Raw genomic sequence first — 23,478 nt, forward strand, 5'->3', positions numbered from 1 at the left:
TAGATGATTAGGAGAAAAAGACCTGTAATACATTTATGTATACTGATATATGTGACTATTGTCACAAAGATAATTTCTTAAGCTTACATTTAGAGTTTTTCATTAATTTTGTTTCTTTCATCTTATTTTCTCGAGAATTTTACAGAGGAATCATAGGACCTCTGTCCCTTTTGTTTTCAGAAATCCAGTTACAAAAGAACCTTCCCCCTCTCAAATAGCAATACCAAATAATTCATTTCCTTTCATTTTGGCCATAGAGCATCTTTCAAATTCTTAATCCACAATCCCTTAAAAAGCAGCCAGTTGGGCCCACAAAGGGTGTTTAAATTGCATATAAAATTGTGGTTCTTCAGTCCACATAGGCAATGGTTGTATACACTGTAGGACAAAACAGTAATGGGCAGAGTGAGCAAAAAGCCTGCTTTGAATGAAAAACTGATTTAGTGTCCTTGACTGCTCCAACAGCAGTTTGTGTGCATGCAAGCAGCAGCACAGATAAATCTATTAGGATCACTACTCAAAAGCTCCAATACACAGCTCCCCAAAACATTTAATAAGATGAGAGATTGAGAGGTATCCATAGTTTTTCCTCATAAACTGAGTCTGTGCAGGGTCAGAGCAGAGAGTAAATCTTTACTTGACAGGCTATCATTTCAGCAGAGTTTAGAAAAACATATCAGGTGCTTGATAACAATCATCAACTCTTCTGCCTCAATGTAATCTTAGCAGTATTAGCATTATTATTTCATCATAGTTTTGCCATGAATCAGAAAAGGCTTGTGTTACAGAGCAACAGTAGATTAACAAGTTAGAAAACTTTTTTAAAAAACTATATTGATTGTTAGCCCTTTACCTCTTTTATCTCTTTCATTATAGGGTCACAACATCTTTGCTAACTTGTCCTCTAAGGACTACAGTGACCTTATGCAGCTTCTAAAGCAATCAATATTGGCAACAGACCTCACTCTGTATTTTGAGTAAGTATTGGCATTTCTGGTATTTGATGAATGAAAATTCAGAGAACTTACTCTAATGACCTATTAAATACCAATAAGGATATATAATATGAGAAATTAGTGTTCAGCTATGGTTGAAGAGATTTAGTCTAATACTTAGTATCTTCTAGACTAATAGATATATCTCAAGTGTCCAAATAAGTTTTGCTTAAATGTGTAACATGTCTGTATCAACCAAAAGCAAGTGAAATCTTAGGTTTGTACTTCAAAGGAATCCCAGGAACCAGTTGCAGCTCAGTTCCATAATTTTTCTGTCCCTTCTGTGATCATTTCTTCAGGCACATAGAAAATCAATGACATTTGAGAATACTTTTCCACCATTTCAGCATCTCTAAACATTTGTGCTAAGAAATATTGTATTTAGTTACAGACCCAGTTACAGAGGTAATAAAGGAGACACTTTGCTGCTTTGAAGACGAATTATGCCAATTCACATCACGTGATGAGAATAGGTCTTAAAAAGCTTAACTGTGGAGAAGTACACCAGGATCTCTCTCACTCAGTTTTCTTCCATTTCCTTGTTTGCAAATTAAATCTCAAAATAGATTTCAAGTTGGTCCTGTATTTCAAATACTGTTGATTATTACCAAGCTCATCCCACTGAGGATGTGTGGGAGGATGCACGTAGTCAGAGGAGTAATGGTGTCACCATCACAGTGCACTTCTGACATCTGGCATTAGCAGTGCTGACAGATGTGCAGTTTCAGTGCACTGCCTTCCCAGTCATGACAATAAGTCATCCTTAGAAATTTTTGTCTGGCGTCCATTAGCATTCTATTCTGTCTGTCTTTCTGCTACGTCTCAAGTGAAAGGATTAGAGTTGTACCAGGGGAAGTTTAGCTTAGATATTAGAGGAAAAAAAATTCACTGAAAGAGTGGTTAGACATTGGAATAAGTTGTCCAGGGAGATGGTGGAGTCACCACCTTTGGAAGTATTGAAGAGTGGTCTTGATATGGTGCTTAGGGGGAATATGGTTTAGGGGTGATGATGGTGGTGCTGGGTTGATGGTTGGACTTGATGACCTTGAAGCTCTTCCATTCTGTGAGATACAAGGACCATAGGTCCTCTTGTCTCATCATAAATAAATGCTGTAGAAATTGTGCTCTCAAGAAGGAGATGAGTGACAGGGACTGAGACGACAGCTGCCCTAGCACAGCTCCATGTGCTCCCCCTCGCCAAGATCCTGGAGACCCTGGAGGAGCCAGAGGGGGTTCACAGCCATGCCTTGGGATAGACTCCGTTCAGACCCAGATGTGATGGAGCTCTCTTCCCTGCCTGCCTTAAGCTGAAAAACTATGTGGTCAATTTGTTTGTCTAGTTCTAGTACAGAGAAATGACGGGACATAATGAATTTCGAGATTATTTTTTCTTACTTGCATAATTGATTTTTCGTGCTGCATAAATCAGAAGACTTTTAGCAAATGAGGCCTCTTTACTCAAAAGTCTGCAGATAAATTATTTTTTCCTCTTGTGTTACTACGATTCATTAATGAGGTGGTAGCTATGCTAGTTTATTTCCAGAAGTGCCTGAAAATCACTCTCTAGAAACATTGGTGCTTTACATTTCTTAAAGCCACCCTATGTGAACAGGTGTTTCTACACAAATACCTGATTGGTTTTTTCAGTTTGCTACATCTTCAAGATTTTTGTAGAAAGGGGAATTCTCATATCAGTATTCTTAAAATGACTGAATCTAATGATCACAAGCTCCAGGTATTAAAACAGCAACAAAACTGTTGCAGAGCAAGACTTTATGACTTTCTCAAGGCATTACTTTTATACAAACAAACAAAAAGATGACTCTCACTGAAAGATCAGATGGGAAATATATTTGATTTTAGTTTATAATTCTAGATAAAGACACTTGTAGATAATACAGAAAGTAAAAGCATGGAGCCAAAATGAAGTTTATGGAAATTCATCCAAATGATGTCTTGAGCCAGTGGACTGTAGAGCAAATGAATTTGTTATACATAGGAAAACAACCTCCCTTCAAGGCAAAATGCAGCCAGAGTCAATGTTACTCAAAGACCCTGGAAAATTATAATAATTCAGTTTGTTTCTGAAATTCTACCATATTATATTTGCTTATTAATAGAAAACCTCATCATTTTGGATATCAAAAAAAAAGTCGGAAATGCTAAATTGTTTCATCATACATGGCTGCTTTCCTCTGGTTCAGTCCTTCCTACACTGAAACTTCTCTGTGGAGCTGGACTACTACTTCTGTATCCATTTAAATGGATTTCAAAGAAAATCCTTAAAGCTTTTAGCCTAACATAAGGCCTTGAGACTCACATTTTCAGTTACTGTTTATGAATCTCTACATTTTAAATATAAATATTTTAGGTTTTTGGGGTGTCACCTTCCTGTGCTTTCAGTTTAAAACATTCTTGCCTGGTTTTTGTTCAGGAACAAATTAATTTCTCAGAATATCCAATACTTCAAAATGAAATCTTTTATTTCCCAAAGTATAAGAGATTAGATATCATCATGCAGTCATTTATAGCCCTCTTCTAGCTGCTGAATGAAATCCATTATAGAAAGGCCCTGTAGTGGGAGTGACTGGTCATATATATAACCATGATAGTCAGGGACCAGAATAATGCAACCTGCCCCACACAATGTTCTGGAACACAGAGTTTCTGGAAGTGTGCATCTCCTTGTATGCAAATATGTACTGGCTCCCATGAGACTGCACTGTCAATAATCACTGTCCAAAGTTTCAGTCTATTTGAAGTAAACGTAGAAAATACAAGACTGCAAACTCTCTCCTGTTGAGGAATCTAACTACATTTCCTCTTGAAAAAGAGCACAGTCTCATATGAGATGGGGCACTGCACTGTCACTCAGGATGTACGTATTTATTTGCTTTCCAGCTTTGATACTCATATGTTGTGTCACTGGGGGCAAGTTGCTCCAAGTTTTTGTACCTGAGCTTCTGTTACATCTTGGGCAGGATCTATTAAATTCTGTAGTAACATTGCAAGCAGTAAGAGCTGGTTGGAGTCTCAGTGCCATAAAAGATTACAGACTATGATGAATCAGAATTGTGATGCTTAAAGGCAACAATCAAGCATTAGTATTTTCTGTCCATCTCACGTTTTGTCCCTGTTTGAGGACATGAAGAAGGTGTGAGAAGACAAACCGTAAGGACTAAGCAGGGAGACCTAGTTTCCAGTCTATAAGAACTATGAACTCAAGACAGCAGCAGCTCCTGTGTGTCTCTGTTTCTTTCTGTGTGCTGGAAATAACAGGAATTGCACAGCTCTGAAAAACCCTTCAGGATATAGAAGTAAAAACCATTTTGCAAGGACAAGAAAACAGAAGCATGTGTGTATTTCTGGCGTGTTTCTATTGTCTGTCTGTCCACTGCTGTAGGTGAACATTTCATGCTTCCATGGAAGACTGAACATTTCAGAGCCATTCATTTCCTTATTTGTGGAGACCATAAATCCAATATTGCTTTTACTAGGCAACTGTGACATTGATAACAGACATTTATAGAACGTGTTCGGAAATTAGTATGTTTCGCTTAAATGGACTGTCAGTGTAACGGCCTTAACAATAATACATGAGGTGCAGTGATTCCGTATCACACAGAGAGCTGTGTTTCTGCTGCAGTGCTGCCCTGGAAGTGTCTTATTTCCTTCTCTGACAATCTGGTTTTTTGCAGGAGAAGGACCGAGTTTTTTGAGCTTGTCAGTAAAGGTGGTTATGATTGGAATATAAAAAGCCACCGAGAAGTATTTCGGTAAGCACCGTTTTTTCTTGCTTTCTGGTTATTTCGAAGTGTAGCCATATTTGTTAAAGGAATTTCATGTATTGTGGACTGGAGGCTTAGAATAAAAGAGAAAGCATCTTGCTTTAAAAATACAATCCATGCTATGAAATACATGGTATGATTTTTTCAACATTAGCCAACAGCTGGGATTAATCAACATGACTTCACCTTCTCCATATCTCCTACACACTCAGTCCTGTTTTCTTCCCTTTCTCCCAGCCTCACCAGTTCCTGTTCAGCCCTTCTGCTCTTTTTCCAGAAAGTATCAATATTCTGCCTCTCTACACAAAGATCTTTCCTGTCTGTTTCCCTGATCCCTCTTCCTCTCATCTGTCTTTTTTCACTAGCCATGCACTTCTCTGCTCTTCCAGTGTGTACCTGGGAATTTTCTTATACAGAGTACTCTTCCAACCCTCAGGAATGCCCTGAGCATGCATCCTATTGAATATCTCAGACATTGTGGGTGGTTTGAGTAGATCACACTTTGTAGACAATAAAACGTGTGTATTTGCATATGCATGCCTGGTTATGTCTCATTTTATCTGAAATTTCATTAAAATTCTGTTATCTTTTGGTCTTTTGACAAAATATTGGCCATTTTCTATTTTCCATACCATTTCACCCATTCCTAATTTTAGATTCAGGCAATATATTTGATGCTTCATTTTCAGTGCCCTTGTTCTTCATTTAAACTTTCTTAGACTTTTATCTGCATCATGTACTGTACATAAACGCTTTCTACAGCTGAACGGTTTCCTTCTCCTAATGCATATAAAACATGGTTGTAGCTAGATATTAAACTACAGTGGAACCATATAGCTCACAGTAAATCTTCAATTTTTATTGTAGATGAGCAGTAGAAACTGCTTAAACAGTGTCTGGGATGCCTCCTGTGATTATAGGCTCTCTTGCTACAGCAGTCACTTACAAATAGGCATATAAATTAATCCAGTTGCAGGTGTTATTATGTAATAATACCCTTACTTATATCATGTGAAGCACATGCTTTCTAATATATTATAGGTATTAATGTAAGTAGTGTTAGAAGTATTGCAAAATTAGCAGTTACTCCCTTGCAATATCATTTCTTTTCTACTGTGCAATGCAGAATACCAAAATTCATCATCTTATGACCTGCAACACATTAGGATTCTGAGGCACAATTGTAATGTAAAAGCCACGCTGATGGCTAAGATTTCAAACATGTCATTCTTTTCTGGAGGAAAAGAAGGTGCCAGGGCTGACATTTTACATAGGTATTATTTATTTATGCGTCCAGAGCAGAGTTGTTTAGAAATTCAACAAAGGTTGATTCAGCTTGTATTGTTCATTTCTGTTTTTCAGATCAATGCTAATGACAGCCTGTGACCTTGGAGCTGTGACCAAACCGTGGGAGATTTCAAGACAGGCAAGCCATGATTAATAGCAGGGCTGGGAGGAGGCGGGACTGGCAGGACAATATTCCCAGGGCCCTGGCTTGCAAGGGACCAAAACTGGAATCAATTTACAGCAGTATTAATGCTATAAAAAAATAGCAGGGGGTTTCTGCAAAAAATGGTTTATTGCATAATCCGTTCCCTGTACACATGCTGCTGTGTGCATCTGGCTTTACAACCTCTCCTCTTACTAACATTTTAAATCCATACCCAAAAATGGATGGATTAAACAAAAAAGGCATTTAGCCACATAAAGCTGCATTTACTTGTTTCATCCCAAAGTTTTCCTTGGCAGTAGCAGGGTCTTCCCTAAATCAAAAATACCAACATATTATCTGCAAATTTTCATTTGCATAGAATCTTCAGTAGATATGATAAAAGAAATGTGTTCATTTTCTTAAGAATGTTGCAAAACTCCAAGTGTAGTATAGGGGTTTCTTTTACATCCTGTACGTAGAAACCAACAAATAAAAATTCAGAGTTCTGCTGATGATTAGGCTCTTTAGAAATATACATAAAAAATAGATCCAGCATTGGCAAACAGGTACAATATAAGAAAGCAACCTGTCCCAAAACTCTTGTCCTTTGTCCCATGATTTTCTCTCTTCTAGACATCTTTTTCTACCCAGAAACCATCCTTAGTATTTCCAGTATCCATGCCAGTCATTCTCTGTCCTTCAGTGAGGCCCAGAACAAGCCAGTAGAAGACAGACTGTGTCAGGTTTTGGAGGAACTGACAGCATCAAGAAGCAAACAGAAAATATACCAGTGGAGCTGGGTTTGGGTACACAGCTGGAGGAAGTTCGGTGTAACAGCAAGTAATAGTTACAAAGATGGGGTGGAAAAGAGAAAACTAAGCCAGGTAACTAGAGATGCAAGAGCAGCCAAATTCCTTGGACAAGGAAGTATTAGAAGCTGAAAAGGATCTATGCAAGTTACATGCACATCAACTGAATAAAAATAACATTTATGGAGGGAGGGCTTCACCTCAGCTTTCAGTTTTGCCAGGTGAGTCTTTTTTGCTTTATCAGCAGACTGTGACAACAGTTCTTAGGCTGTTGCACCACTTGGCCAGAACACAGTCACCTTGCATGGAAATCAGGAAAGCTGCTTCTATCCTGCAGGGGGAAATTGAGTAACAAGATTTTTCATTGCCACCTGGCCACTGCTGCAGTGTGTGCAATCCCTCCTCATTTTTCCTCCTTAACCCAGTTAACTTCTGCATTTTCATTGACAGCCAAATGTCAGGTAGGGTCTGATTTCCTAGTTGTGAATCTTTGTGCTATGCTGGTGAATTAGTGCTGGAGTCTCTAGCAAACTGGGGATTTTTATACTTGTCACTCTTGAGGTCTACAGGTGAAAAGTCCCCTGCAGCTTAGTTATACAGGTTTACTTTATATTGAAAAATTCCACCTGGGATTTCTTGAAACATTACTCAATTGAGCAGAAGTGCTAGTAAGTCCACAGAGGTAAAACAGGAAATAGCTGAACCTTAACTGTGCCGCAAGAAAAAAAACAAACATATTTGAAAAATGGGAATAAAGGCCAGATGTAAGATGGAAAAATTCAGGAAGAGAAGGTGGAAAGGATGAGAAAAAGCAGAACAGGATCTGAATAGCACTGAGGGAGAGAGATGATACTATGCCGTGATTATTTTTATACAATACACTTAGCAAACCCTTAATTGCTGCTAAATTATTCAATCATTCCTCTTATCTGGAATATTGATCCAGAATTTTTTAAGATTTAAGAGTACTTTCTAGCATCACCTACTTCCAAATTATTTTGGTACTCCCCATTCCAACTGCAACAAGCTTGGCATTTGTGAACGTTATCTACCGTGCAGTTGCTAAAGCAAGAAATGTTGAGATTTTATGAAGTACAGGTTCTCTGCTTAGTTTACCCTCTAGTTCCTTGGCATTATGAAATAATTTGCTAGCTTAAAAACAATACACTGGCAAGACAAGAGCTTTAGTATGTGAATGCCTCTTCAGTAGATTGGCTTCCAGTTTTTTTCCATCTCAAAATGTCACATGTGCTTAACGTTCAAAGCCTCACACATGGCAAAAAAAATTGAAGCCTAGTGGGGGAAAAAACCCTTTATTAATTCATATTAGATTAAACAACAGAGAGTATTGGTTAATTAAGTTTCTTTGATAAGCAAAATTATTTTTATAGGGCAACAGCCCATAAATAACCAAAGAGCTCTTGCATGTTTTCCAAAGCATTTTTACAAATGTAATAGTGGATGCCAACAAGAAGCTATCATTTTCTGGCTTGGTCTCAGTTCTTGAATAAGTTGTTATAACTGCATTGAGTGCTACCTTGGCAGGGCAATGTAATTCCCCAAGTCAATTCCCTATCAAAAAGGGATAAGTCCCTGTGCCTGACCATGGCTGTTTATACCCCTTGTGATCCCAGTTGAAAAAACTAATGAACACATGCCTGATGTCAGTCCTGTAAGTGAGGTTATTCACTTCTTTACAGTTAAGCACAGGCTGAAGTCATAGTCTGAGCAAAACCTCATTATCCTAAAATTGTGTAACAAGAACTCTAATCTTTTATCATGACTTTTATTTTAGGCAGCTGAGCTGGTAACCAGTGAGTTCTTTGAACAAGGAGACAGAGAAAGATCTGAACTCAAACTCACACCTTCAGTAAGTTTTTTATCATTTCTGAAATAGTTACTAATTTGAATAGAGGAAAAAAATATCATTGGGCTCATTCAGAAAAATGAACTGCATTTTGTACACAAATAGAAACCTTAGAATAAATAAAAGCTCTGTCCACTAAGGATATGCATTTATAACCACATATAAAGTAGCTCTCCAGTCAACACAGTCACTTTTGCCCTTTCACAGTCCTTGAGCCCTTTTACTAGTTTTCTGTATCTATTCCTAAGGTGATCCTATCAGTGAATTTTCTAAGCAGCAGGTGTTGAGTTTAATACACAGAACTGAACTAAAAACTCACAGCTACCTATGGAAATCAAAATTGTCAGATTTACTTCATGTTGCAGCTGTATATCTGTGTTATTTGAAATGCATTTCTATAAATATACATGTAAATATACTACTGTGATTGAAGGGATAAAATGGAATTGAGTGGAGTAAAGCCAGATAGGTATACAGTGTCAAACAAGAACTAGGAAAGTATCATAAATATTTTCACTGAACAATTGGAAGAGAAAGCCTTATCCAGGTTGAATAACTCAAAAAGTTGAGCAACCATTATCTGGAGGCAACAGGAGAAGGGTAACAGAAAGTATTCTAAAGAAGTTAACTGGGAGGAAGAGAGCCAGCCCAGATCCATCACTGTTTTGCTGAGCTGCAAAACCCTATGTGAGAAAAGAGAAAATTCTACTCAAAGGTATCTGCTTTACATTCCTACAGGAGGTTACTTACCACCTCAGCTCCAACTGTGGAGCATTTATTTTACACTACAGAATTATAAACACAAAACACATTCAGCTTAAAAGTTTCAAAACAGAATTGAAAATAAACAGTTTATTTTTCATGCCAGGCAAAGCAGTAGGAAGGCACCTGCAAAGATTGATTGTGGTTTACAAAGTGTTCTGGTTGTGAGAATTTGACCATAGCTGCAAAGTGCTGGATGATGTGTCTGTAAAATACTCCAGTGTAATTAAAGTACGACAATTCTGTTTCCTTCTCAATTCAGGCCATATTTGATCGGAACAGGAAGCATGAACTACCCAGGTTGCAGCTCGAGTGGATTGATAGCATCTGCATGCCATTGTATGAGGTAATTTTACTTACTGCTCCTGTAGAGTTCAGAGGAGATTATTCTTGTCTCTCAGAGTTAGCTTTCAGAGCAGACTTGAAGGCTATTTGAACTCTTGTCTTACTTTGACTTTACCAAAAGTCTGAATTCCATTAAGAAATCTTCAGATTCCCTGAATCTGTCTGTAAATATCTCTAAAGTCTGTAAATTCCTCTCTAAGTTATAAAAGCTGATAGGGTTTATTATGTTTGAGACAAACTGATTCTCATCATGGTGAGGTATGGAGCACTGGAGGGACAGTCTCAGTAGGTGTTGTCAAACTTGTCCAAATCTGTGTGATGCAAAAGGAAACTCAAGGCTGAGCCTTTGCAATTTCTTCTGACCCTAAAGGCTTGGCCTAGAGTGCACCTTCCCAAACTGTTACAGGGCACTTCTAGGCCAAGCCTTTAGGGTCTGTGATAAAACAATCTGTGGTTTAACCTGTGCTTCCTAACTCAGTTTACTCTTTTAATTGTGCTTCTGCACAGACTGCCTGGGTGCTTGGCACACAGTGTGTAAATGCCCAAATACTCCTTTATTAAGGCTAGAGATAACCACAGAACCATTAAGGTTTGAAAAGACCTCTAAGATCATCGAGTCCAACCATTAATCTGGCACTGCCAGGTCCACACTAAACCATATTCCTAAGCAGCACATCTACAGGTTTACTGAACATTTCCAGGTGTGGTGATTCCACCACTTCCCTGGGCAGCCTGTTCCAATGTTTGACCACCATTTCAGAAGAATTTTTTCCTATCAGAACAACGCTTCTGCCTTCTTAGATTAAACAGCTTCAGGGTTTGACTGAAACAACACAGACTGCCTTATGCCAGCAAAGACTGACTAGCCAGTGATATCTGAGAAAACAGGAGGATGTTCTCATTCAGCATCTTTGGGGAACTGCAGCAAGTTCTCCCTGTTCCCACTGTACCCTAAACTGCCCAAGACCTGAAAGCAATGAACGGGTCAGCGATGATATAAAGCAATAACAGCTCCCATGTTAACATCAAAATTATCAACTTGTGCCTGAATGTAGCTTCCCTACAAACAAATAAAAATGGATTGGCAGTTCCTTTCATTTTATAGACCAGATATAAAACCAATATCATACAATAAGGACACAAGAAGGCCCATAAGAAGGACAATGTGCCCTCTCCCCTCCATACCTTGTGGCATATGAGGCTGCCACCATGGAAATAATGAAATGACTACCCAGCAGCAATGGTAATTCCTGTTGTGACACGGAAAGCAGACACTTGCGTAAGCAACAAGCCAGGCTGCTGCTTTGCCAAGAGATCCTGTCCCTTTCTAAGGTCAGTCTTTGTCCTGACAAAATAAACTACAGCTACCGTTTTCAAACAATTAAGGCAAAGCAAGCAGGGAAGAAGAATATACATCTATATTGTTTAAAAGTCCAAGAACATTTTAGACAATATGGAGGAGGGGTGATGGACACTGATCTTGGACAGACACTCTTTAAAAATAATGTTCCTTTCAATAAAATAGCTCATATTGCACTAGAATGCACATTATACCAGAATTCATTATTTCTAATGGCATCTGTAATCCAAAAATGTACAGTAAAGCAGGAAGAGCTGATAATCAGCCCATCCTCTGCACGAGAAAACTACATCTGAGCACTAAAGCTCTGGTTAGTTAGCTCTATCTTAGCAGGAGATCTCTGGGGAATATATTCACATCTGATTTCCCTGCTTTCCACTGTGTTTGCATCATGCTGTGCAGCCATTAGCCTGCTGCTCAACAACTTCAAAAAGAGACACCATCAAACCTGGAAGTCATAGCAGCACCAGCCTTAGGGGTAAACAGAAAACTTCATGCCATAGTATCACACTGCAGGAGATTCTCTCTTCAGTGTGGAGCCAAGTTTTAATTTTCATATCCAGCTTAATCAAACTTCAACACACATATCCCATCAGGAGAATATTCAGGCACTGTAAATCCACTGTTTAGGGCTGGCTGAACATTACAAATCTGGCCATATCCTAGATTTTGGGTTGGCGTATTTTTACATTCATTGAAATACTTGCCATTGTAATACATTGAGGGGACTGCATGTGGGGAGAGAACAGGTTATATCACTACAAATGCAATATAAAGAGATGGAGTGGTATCTGATAAATCAGTAAAATATTAGTGGTACTATAGCTCACTACTACAGTACTTAGAAAAACCATCTTTGAAAAACCCACAAACATTTGATGCTTATTTTCATACCAAAATTAAAACATTAAACTATAGAGAACAAAATCAAGGCTTTTCTATTTATTTTTTTCCACACTAGTGGTTAGAAATGCTGAATCCACGTGGGATTCTATAGCATCCAGATCCCTAAAGGGAATGCTGTGGGGAATGCACCAGTTCCTACCAATGCAGTTGCTAGAGCAGGACCTCATGCTGTGCTCTGTGTTATTTCACACACACACAGCAGAGATCCCAGCAACCACTGAATACTGGCAGCTCCCATTAAAGAGATCAGCAGAGCTCCCTGAAGTTCTTTGCTCAAAGTAACTCCCAGGAGCAGGCTATTCCTGGCAGCTGAGGATGTCTGAAGTATGCTACACTGAAGAACTTCACAGCCCAAAATTCTATGAGTGGTCTGACACCATCCCAGTGCCTCTCACAGTACCAGAACAAACTGCATCCTCTCTGCAGTCCAAGCTAATGAACTAGGCTACACCAGAGTGCCTTTGAGGAGTGGTTCATACTTAAAACAATATATAAACTTTGCAGTACATTTTAGTTATGGCTTTTCTTAGCCTTATCATTTTCCTCAGGTCTGAAACCTTCTTTGTAGAGATTTGGCTCTATCTGCTCTGCTGTCTGCATTTCCTTAAGATAGCTCAAGACAACTCATTTGGAGGTGCAGCAGTTCTCCCAAGTAAAGGGTAGTGAAGTCTCCTTTATTGGTGAACATGGATCACATTCTTCTGCTTACTTGGCTAGGACTGTCCCTGAGTTTGCCCCCTTTTTGTGAGAAGGGTTACAAGTGACTAGCAAATCACCAAGATCTATACAACTTCCATTAGCAGTCCTGTCTGACTGCCCCTTGGAATGCCCCTCCCACCCAGAATAAAGAAGGTCATTGATACACAAAATGTACTACACCATGAGCCACAGTAAAGACTGAAGGTGGATATAGCTATATATATTAAAAAAATATATATTCCCTGGAATTATGCACAGTTTTTCTATATCCAAGTGTCTAAATCAAAAACCTTTGTGCTTGCTCTGTAAACCTGACTCTGCTCCTGGCACAAGGTAAGCCATGGCTCTGATCCCTTGCTCTCTCCCCTATCTGCTACTCAATGTAGGAATCAAGTCACATCCAATTTCATATCTTAGTAATCAAATCCATTTCCCTCACACTGTGGATCAAAGGTCTGGGAAGATAAAAGCATCCCAATTTTTTGTTCATTGCATTTTATTACACTTAGGATATCATAATTTTGTTATTTACATTTTTTGTTACTGTAATGATCCCAGATTAGAGTATTTTTATGTAACAGTGGAACTTTAGCCTTGAGTAGCAGAACAGCAATCCATTACACTGAATTTCAGATTTTAGGGGCTTTAGTTACACTTTACTGCATTACATTTGCTCTTAATTCAAAACTCATAGTAAGGAAAGCATTTATCAGTAGAGATGAGAAACAAGCTTATTAGAATCATAATTTCCAAAGAAAAATGCACTTTTCTGAAACTGTAGAGTATTTCAAACCTACTAATGTAGCTTTGGTATAAAACAATCCCTTGTTTTGTTAGAATATCCTATAAAGAGGAAGTATATGCAACTAAAGCAGAAAATTTAAAGCATATCACTGAAAATAAAACACCATGGCTTTGCTGACAGCTGTGTTCACACGGAGAAAGTATTCTGTACCTATTTATAAGTGTTTGCATAACAGGAAACAGAATTTTGATCATTAAGACAAATCACCCCTCTGATCCTCCAGTAAAGAGATGCTAAGAGTTTCAACACTAACAGATTTCTCTTCTGGACTCTGTCATTTGTGTCTTCCTAAGACAGGATCAGTCACAGATTTTTTCCCAACTCAGATAAGATTTCTCTGTGGGGAGCACACAGAGTGGGAGAGTGAAGATCTTATTCTTTTAAATCATTATATTTCTCACAAACAACATCAAAGCTTCAGCGATTCACATCAAACAAAAGATGCTAACAGAAACCCAGCTCTGTTCAGGGCATTGTTAGGCAGAGACAGTAGCACTATGAATAGCAGGGCCAAAGGCCATGCACTCTGCTTCTGGGCAGATAAATACATAGTCAGGTAGTCAGTGACAATGACAGCAGCTATTTAAATTTAAGGGAGATGTCTTTGTGGAAGATAAAGCAGCTCATGGCTTTTACAACTTATGCGTGCCTGAGATTGCCCTGCTCACCTCTACCTTGGTGCTCCCTTGAACTGCTCCATTTTAGTGCTATTTTTAGAGCTATTCAAGATTTTCTTGGGTATTGAGAACTTCAAGCATATAATAGAATCTACAGAATTGAATTTGCATTACTCCATCCAGGATTCTGGGGGGAACCTGGGAAGAGTAGAAACATGCAGCCTAGCAAGTACTTTAAATGTTTTGAATGGAATGTGGAGGGACAGATTCCTTCTTTATCATACTGTTGGAAGGACTTAGAAAGAAATGTAATCGCTGTCTGCAACTCCAAGAGCTCTGATATGCCTGCCTTCCTATAGAAGATAATATCTGGCCTTGTAATTAAATCTATTTATTGTTTATGATAATGTAGCTGCAAAAGCATATGTTCTGCTTGTAAACTTAGATTAAATGCACAGGGTGGCATAAATGGTAGACCCTCTACAAAGCACACTAAAAATGCACGAAGTCTTTAACAGTCATGGCTTTCTGTGTTTTAACTTCTCTGGTTCAAGAGCTGACTTTGACACTTGAATTGGAAGTACATACACACACTGTGATTTTTCTTTTTTCCAAAGGTATATACTCTACTTGAAATTATTAGACAGGAGATTAATTCTCCTTCACAGAGAACATTAAAAAGGTGTTCTTCAACAATCATGCTCACACTGCTATATCCTGATCCCTTCCTCAGTTACCACTTCTATCCCTTTCCCTCTGTCCTTCAATTATAGTTTTGCATGATGAAATACTGTATAAGAAATTCAGGACTTGCACCTCTCCTCTGAGAAGCCCTGCCTGTCCAGAATGGACTGTATGGCATGGCTTAGTCCTTACCCAGGCAAGAGTTACTGGATGCAGCCAACATAATGACTTCTTCCTTCAGTTGTTTCTGTTCTGTCTATACAATTAGAAAAACTTCTACAATTTTTTAACCAATAAGACTTTATCTGTATGAACATTTTGGAAATGGCTTTCCACCATTCACCTATATCTGGGATTGTTGATACAAAAGTCAGGGCACTGCTCTTATATTTTAAGTTAGCAAATAGTCAGGGGGCAGAGAACTCACTAGCTGTTCACCATGCACCTATATAGACAGTCCACGAAACATGTTCATAAATTGTCACGTGTTTTAACCAAAAAAAAACCACCCAAAACAAACAAACAAACAAACAAACAAAAATTTAAAAAATCAGGACCAAGCTGTTTGGAAAGATCTGTTCAATGGAAGCAATTTGATCAGCTCTGTGTGATTCTCATTGAAACCAGCTTTTCCTTTGTAGCATGATGAAGGAAGAGGAAGATAACTTTTAATAGTTTCTAAGGAATACCATAAAGATGCACCTCTTTGGCAGGGTTTATTTCTGACCTTTCATTTGGACATAGAGAGTGGGAGATAAAGCATTTATGCTTCCTGAGAACACCTGGCTGACAAGGATTAGTAAGCACATCAGCCTGGGATGCAGTTTGTGATACCAGGGACTGAGGCAGATCAAACAGATGTTGGCAGATCAAATTAGGCTCCCTCCTTGTTGAAATCCAGTGGGTAATATTATCCAAGGAAGAGCAGGTGCAACATATTCTGCTGTGTTTGTAAGAAATTTGCTTCAGAGGAAACTTAATCAGGCCAAATGCCAGTGCTGGGGGGAAGTTTGTAGCTAAGGATTATGTTAGGAAAAAGGGTTTGGCCCAGAGAAAAGAGATTTTTAGCACAGTCGAAGGATCTCTCTGTTGCCTTGAAGGAGGAACTTAAGTAGGTTCAGCACTTTCCTTGCTTTGTTTCTTGTCTGCTAATGATGAATCTATATGAGGCCATACAGAATGAATTCTGTGGAACTTGCAGAAAACTCAAATATTATCCCTGTAATAAAACTTCCGGTAATGGAACAAGCATTACCAAATAATTGTTCTAACCTATTGTCCTTAATCTGAGAAGCTTTTGTCTGCTACTTTCTTACTAATAGAAAAGGTTAAGAAGAACCATACAAGAAAGAAAAAACAGGAAAAGAAGAAGGAATGATTTTATTTGCAATTTCAGTTTAAGTCCATTACTGTTTCACAGTATAATATGGTAAAGCAGTTTTGGTGGTTTCAGAGCAAAGATATTTTTGTCTGTGACTATCATGAACATCTTTTTTACAGAAGATGCAAGGATCCTGATCCTCTTTTTCTGCTTCCTGAGAACAGGAAGGGTTTCATTTTGCCTTTGAAAACTAGAATAATATTTTTGTTATGGTTTTCATAACTTGGTGAGATTATTGATGCAACATTGCATTACAATCAACAATTTTAAGAGTTTACAAGTTTGTCGAAAATGTTTAGAAGAGGCAGCAGAAAGGAGTACTTTTTTTCGTTCAGACAGGAGTACTTCAGCTTACTTCTGAGTCATCTTATGCCAAAACAGTCTCAGCTGAAAGGGCAGTTCATCAACAAAGGTATTTGGGAGAAGACAGAAAAACAAACATTTCCCATTGACTTCAGTGAAGCTAAGCTTTACTAAAGACTTTCACCCTAATCTGTGAGAAAAATTGAATCATTCATAATATTATAATTTCTGTTGCTGTTTCACTTAGAATTATCTGCCCAATGTGTCGTGAAGGACATGGCAGTCATGTATGGAAACGTAAATAAAGATCTGAGGAAGTAGATTGAAAAGTTGGCAAATAAGGTAGAAGAGACAGCCAATAGAGGGAACTCAAATTGTACAGCAAATCTGAAAGAAGATAAATGGATAATTTAACAGCCATTCAGTTTTCAAGAAAGACAAAGCACAAAGTACATTGCATCAGAAAAGGACTAGAAATGATGATGGATGAAACACTTCAAGTAAGTGTTTAACACAACAGAATCACAGTTGCTTGCAGAATTCCCAGCTGAGGGTAAATTCAAAGAATTAAATCGGCATATGAGACTGATATGATTTGAAGAATTTTTCAAAATCCATTTAATAGCAAGGCAGAAGACATTGATCAGCTACTTGGTTAAAATGTTGAAAGCAAAGGAGTTAGAAACATTCTGTCTCTGGCATGCTCCAGACATAGAATCAAAACCTTGAACAGCAGAGCTAAATAAGAAGTTATTATTTCATAAACAACTCCTCCAAGCAAACCCTTGATTTCATGAAATTGTAATGAACAACAGATGAATCCTTTGCAACTGTAGCAATACATCAGTAGAGCTACTTCAGTAGGTCCCATTCCTTCAGAATCACTCTCCCTTTGGCCGCATACCGTGTGTGATATTGGTCAGAGCACATTTTGCTACCAGGAGCTCTGTACATACTTTCCTCCCTGACATACCCAGCACATTTCACCAATGGTTAATCTTAATTTATAATCATCCCTCTTTAGTTTACTTCCAAAGGAGTACAGTATTATTCTTGCCAGTGTACCATCACCAGAAAGAAGCCTAACATTAATTCACAGAGGAAGAGCAGAACACTCGTGCATGTATTAGATTAATTTCCAGTCACCATTAACAATTTTTAGAGAGAAGCTAAAAGAAACTCCTGTTTTCTACAAGGGAAATTAGTAATATATTAATTTCTTCTAATTACATTTTTAGGCATCAGGAAAAAAAAATTCCCTGATAGAAATGAAAAAGTAATCCACTAATGCATTATGTATGTGATGACCTGGACCCTTCCTCATTAAGCCCTAAAAGGAATAAACAAAGTCCCCTTCAAACACAGGGAGACTGCAATAATGTTTTTTTCATGAACTCAACCCCCTCACAAATACTGTATGTTTTTGAAGAACATAATGATTAAATACAGTCCTGAATCACTAGGGCAAATAATTAATTCATATACACATACAGTCAAGGGTTCATAGAAGTTAATCCCTACATCTTCTCTGTATCACTTTGTCTTCTGTATTCTACTATGGAAGGTAGAATTCTAGCAATGTTTTTGGGTTTAGTATATGGACATATATTCAGAAATACTTTTGAGTTTTCTAAACAACTTCCACAAAGTATTTGTATTATGAAGATAAAATCTGTGGATGACTGCAGCACAGGTTCCCTTTTATCTGAACTAATCTGAAGTTCAAGGACTTTCAGATAGATGGCTCACCTTTGGCCTATGTATTCTCATGTGAAAGCCACTTCAGCAAAACTCAGGAGTCCAATTCAGCTTTGCTGTAACTGGTCATGACTCTCTTGACTTCAACAATGCTTCATATGCTTACACCGAGTCTGAATTTATCCCCATGGCTTCTCGGTCACTGGTCCTCCCTTCCAACTAAGAAACTGCCTACATAATAAAAGTGATTCATTAGAAACCATTGGGTTCCAAAGTAGAGTGAACACTGAGACCTATAACTTTTTTATATGTGCTCAGTCATAAAAATGAATTTATATGGTCTTATTCCATAAACTCACTTTACAAATATTAGCCCCGCAACCATACTTTCATGAGCTGTAATCTTGTCAAAGCTCATAAGTTAAGCAAGGTCAGAACTGGTCAATATTTGGATGAGAATCTCTGGGAGGGAGGGGGCAAAAAGAAAAGTCATGCAGTGTTTGTAAGGTAGTCATGCAGTGTTTGTAAGGTAGGACATATTGCGCTCCTCTTTAAAGAGATTTGGTACTAGTCTTATAATACAACAAAATTTGGTATTTGCTTTGGCAATAAGTTTAGCCTCTGACCACAGCTGTGCTGCATCTAGGCAGTTTCACTAATATCCTTGCCCAGAGATGAAGGTAATGTAGCAGATGAAGTCTTCTTCCCCCTACACCCCACTTCAACTCAGAAAGTTGGCACCCAGAGGAAGAAACAAATGCCTCCACTGCTCCCCATCACCCTCTCTCTGAAAGGGGTTTGTTTCTACTGCTACTACTCCTGCATTCTATATGCTTTATCTACCAAAATACACATCTCTATACACAAGGAAAGAAAGAAAAGAATGGAAAGAAAAACCAAACCACTCTGCCCTCCTTCCCTGCTCCCATAAATAGCTTCCTCTGAGTATCTTATGTTCTTTCCCATTTGTGCTCTTCCTTCAGGCAGCCCTGCCCCTCTCCCAGGTGCACACAATGTAGTGCTGAAGTGCTGTTAACATTTTCTTATGCTGAGGAGTTTATAGATAAGCGGAGCTATACTTTGGGAAAGAATGCTGTGGGCAGAGTAGTACACAGTCCCAAAAGACATCTAAATAATTGAAGGTGCTAAGAAAAAGGCACTGCTATACAGTAACTTTCTGACAAACAGCTTAGTCACACATCTGAGGTAATACATGGATGCAGAAGGGAACTGCAAACCTCTCTGGCTCTTCCTAATGCTGGAGCAGGCAGTGCCTCCCCCACCCTTTATCACTCTGCGGCTAAGAACAGCTTTTACAGTAAAGGGGCTGGAATGGGAAAGGTCACCAATCCTGTACCTATTGCTGCACAGCAAGGCAGGTGCACTGCAGGGAAGGACTGCAAGTGGGCAGTGAGATCCCAGGCCTCGGGAGACAGGAACTCCCCCAGGCAAGGGCTCCCTCTCCCCGAGCCCAGCTGCCTGCCAGCTCCCAGCCTGCCCACAGCACCAAGCTGGGATAGAACAGGGCATTTCTGCAGCTACTGAGGTTGGGTGGTGGTATCCCATGTCAGACAGCTGGTGAGGACCAAGCCTTTTCCTAGGAAGGCAAGTAATAAATAAGGCATTAAGAACCTAGATACCAAATTAGACAGATCATGAGCAAAGCTGTTTGTAAGAGGCATGCATCAAAATAGTAGCATGGAGGAGCAGTACATCAAGGGGCTCTCATTCAGTAAAACAGAAAGCAAAAACTGCAGCCAGGAGGTGGAAAACCCTGACAAGGCTACAGCCAAATAAACTTAAAGAGCTTTGGGAATAAATTGGTGGTTTAATCCGGATCAGGAACAGGTGCAATGAATGTAATTCAGTAAATGGTCCAGACCCTGCCAGAAGGGAGAGAAATGTGTTGCTTTTGAGATAATTTCCCAGAAGCTTCATAAAAGCAAATTGATTACTGGAGTTTAATAATTAAAACAGGGCCAGATATATAGTAATCAAATGAGTTTTTAATTACATCTCAAGAAGAAATAAAATCCAATTTGTGCACTTTGTATCAGAGAAGCCCTACTGAAATGCTTTGGTAGCTGGAAAAAATAAAATAAAAGCTAATTTCCATAGGAATTATAGTAGTCAGTTTAATTAAAAGACTAGATCAGAATGAAAAAATCCCAAAGTGAAAGGATACTAAATACAGAAGCAGTGGTTCAAACATCAAATCAATGTCTGAATAAAGACATTTTATAGACCAAGTGCAAAATCTGCACTGTCAAGTATCACTAATCTAAATTAATGTGTAACAAAATAAAGTTTCTTAGAATTACACTATATATTTTGTATGTATTCCATTGAATTAATTGCTGGTGCCATGGTAAAAATTAATATCAAAGACATGGTTTATTCTTTCTTAAATACTCCTTATAATCTGTTTCATCAAAGTTAATGTTAGTAGTTAACCATTCTTGTTATTTACCTGGTAGCCTCTGTTGCACCTGGGTTATTAGACTCTAATGTCCGCTTAGATCTATATTTCTAAGAAATATATGTGTATTTACTTACAGATTTAAAGTATGTTTACAGCTCATAGGATAACAGTGATTACCACAGAACTGTGGGGGTGCTTCCTGAATCTATTCCCAGCCTACTTGGGCTCCTGGTCCCTGCTGTAGTCAATGCAAAGCTAATTGCTGTGAGTACCTCGAGCACTCGCAGCCATCCTGGCACAGTCCGTGACAGGGCTGTCTCCTGCCATAAGCCATGGCAGATGCCAGTGCCTGCAGGGACAGGCACAGCAGGAGGTCATGTCCAGACCTCTGCAACTGCTCCCTGGAACTAGGCTGGAAAACATCACAGTCTTGTGGTCAGCCTTGGCAAAAAAGCAAGGTTACAGAAAGGACACAGACATAGTTGAGAGCTGCACAGCCACACTGAGGCAGAGCCCGCAGTCCCAGTGAGCTCCATCTTCTCCATACTGCCTGTAGCTGCTATAGATTCCTGGGTATAGTGTGTATATATATAGTGTATATAGTATATATACTATATATGGAGAGAGAGAGAGAGAGAGAGAAAATATACTATATATGTGTACACATACATACACATACACACACATACACACACACACACACACACACATATATATATATATATATATATATATATATATATATATACAGGAACAGCCTGTACTGCTATTTTGTACTTACAGATCCTGGGGCTGACAGGATGAGAGTGCAGAACATCTTTGGTCTTACAGAGGTTTGAAGCATACCAATTTTTAAAGAGTGATTTAACCAGGCTGCTTGCTTATATGTATTTCTTAATATTTATTTATTTGATGTTTTTAATTGAAGGTGTATATTGGAAAAATACTTCACAAAAACTTTTTGAAGGTACCGGCTGTGCACAGAAAGGATCTGATGCTGCCGTCAAGGGCTGAGTATCACATGTGCTATCTCTAGACACTGAGCTGGCCGTGGTAATGCAGGTGCTAATGGTAATGGCAGTGAGTTTTTCAGATACTTTCAGCTGTTTATAATACATTACTGCCGCTCTGGTTTAGACTCTGCCAAATCGGGTTTAAGGAATACACAACAGTCTGAAATAAAGATATACAAATGCAGAGTTGTGAGGCATGGTGATGGGAAAGTTGAAAATCCTTATCCATTCTGTAAAATGAATGACCATCAGCAGCAAGCAGTGCTCTAGGGGGCAGAGACTGCAGTGAACCCTGCCTCTTACCCCAGGCCCAAGACTCCAAAATTATCTGCCCAGTCTGGACCATATTCTAAGGAAATAATTTTGAAGTGAATTTGATTAAAGTTCCAGCTTCTTCCTCATGATGTGATTTTTCATAAGTGCTGAGCATTCATATTTCCTACGGAAGTCAACTGAAATTGCAAGTTTTCAGCACATCTTAAAATCAGGCCATTAACCCTTAATTATCATATAATAGCTCAATTAAAAATCTACCAATACTTACTTCAAGCCAAGCTCCCATGGCTTGCAAGCTAGCTATAAAAAAATCCAGTTCTTTAGTGTTGTCTGGGCTCTGGGGACCATTTAAAGCAGCTCCTGTTAACCCTGCTATTTAAAGCAAAAACTGATCAACTGCAAAGGTACCTGCTCCCCCTTTCCTTTCATTTTCTTATCATTCTCTGCACTTTTAGAAGAGCAACTTTTGCTGTCTTCTTTGTCCTTTTTGGTTTTTAATCTGGCACCGATCCTTTTTTTCCAATGACAAATACATAGTTTCCATGCTATAGGAGAAAGCATGCTGCCCAGCTCTCAGCAAAAGCCACTGCCTGCTAACCAGAAAAGCTGCCAAAGAACACTCTGTCCTGAGAGGACACATTATATGACCACTTGGGAGGCAAGTGGTTAACCCTTTCCTGACATCCAGTGCTGCTGTTAATTTCTGTCTCTCTTTAATATAGATACAAAACCAAGTGAAGTACTTGTGGTCTTTGCACATAAGCAGGTGATATTAAAGGGGAAGGTAAAATAACCTGTAGCAAAGGTGTGCAGGAATTCCATAATTCCGGGATGTATTCAAAGCCAGATGAAACAGATTAAAGATTCTTACTGGCCACTGTGATCATTGGGCTGGATATGTAAACAAGAGGTGATTTCAGTGCAACCTCAAAGAAAACCCATTTATATTTCTTTAATTTGAGCCACTAATTGTTTTTTCTGCCAGCTTGGGAAAGCACAGTACTGTTGTGGTTTAGTCATCTATAGGAAAAAAGAATTGAGCACTAAGGAGATTACTTCAGCTTTGTCCAGCTTGTCATACAGCCAGTGGACCTTCCTGCTCATAGATGCCATAGCTGGCAGCCTCAGGCACTTGGGGATCCCTCAAAAGGACTATCTTTAAGGATTGCAGGAATGCTAAAGTAGTTGAGCGGCATCTCTGCCATTTTGTGTGCCTTTTTCTACATTTTTGGTGGCTTAAAGACTTATGTAAAATGAGTCAGATAGATAAAGAGAACTCAATGGGGACAATAAATTTACCTCCACAGGTATTTACA

The 23,478-nt window shown here is 38.7% G+C and overlaps 1 protein-coding gene and 1 long non-coding RNA gene across 3 annotated transcripts in view; one reads left to right on the top strand and one right to left on the bottom strand.

Moving 5' to 3' along the window:
* Nucleotides 1-23,478, top strand: part of PDE11A (phosphodiesterase 11A) — a 109,516-nt gene that overhangs the window by 80,603 nt on the left and 5,435 nt on the right. For both annotated transcript variants that reach the window (XM_071434844.1, XM_071434845.1), the window contains exons 15-19: nt 877-977; nt 4,694-4,771; nt 6,146-6,209; nt 8,820-8,894; nt 9,916-9,999. In XM_071434844.1, the coding sequence (XP_071290945.1) occupies nt 877-977; nt 4,694-4,771; nt 6,146-6,209; nt 8,820-8,894; nt 9,916-9,999 (402 nt within the window). The remainder of the gene's footprint in view (nt 1-876; nt 978-4,693; nt 4,772-6,145; nt 6,210-8,819; nt 8,895-9,915; nt 10,000-23,478) is intronic.
* The window catches only part of LOC139593651 (uncharacterized), a 103,571-nt gene that overhangs the window by 70,361 nt on the left and 9,732 nt on the right, over nt 1-23,478 (bottom strand). The window lies entirely within an intron of this gene.

This window comes from Agelaius tricolor, unplaced genomic scaffold (assembly GCF_023055355.1).
Source record: "Agelaius tricolor isolate 1412-34295 unplaced genomic scaffold, bAgeTri1.0.p SCAF_10, whole genome shotgun sequence".
In the NCBI taxonomy this organism is placed as follows: Eukaryota; Metazoa; Chordata; class Aves; order Passeriformes; family Icteridae; genus Agelaius; species Agelaius tricolor.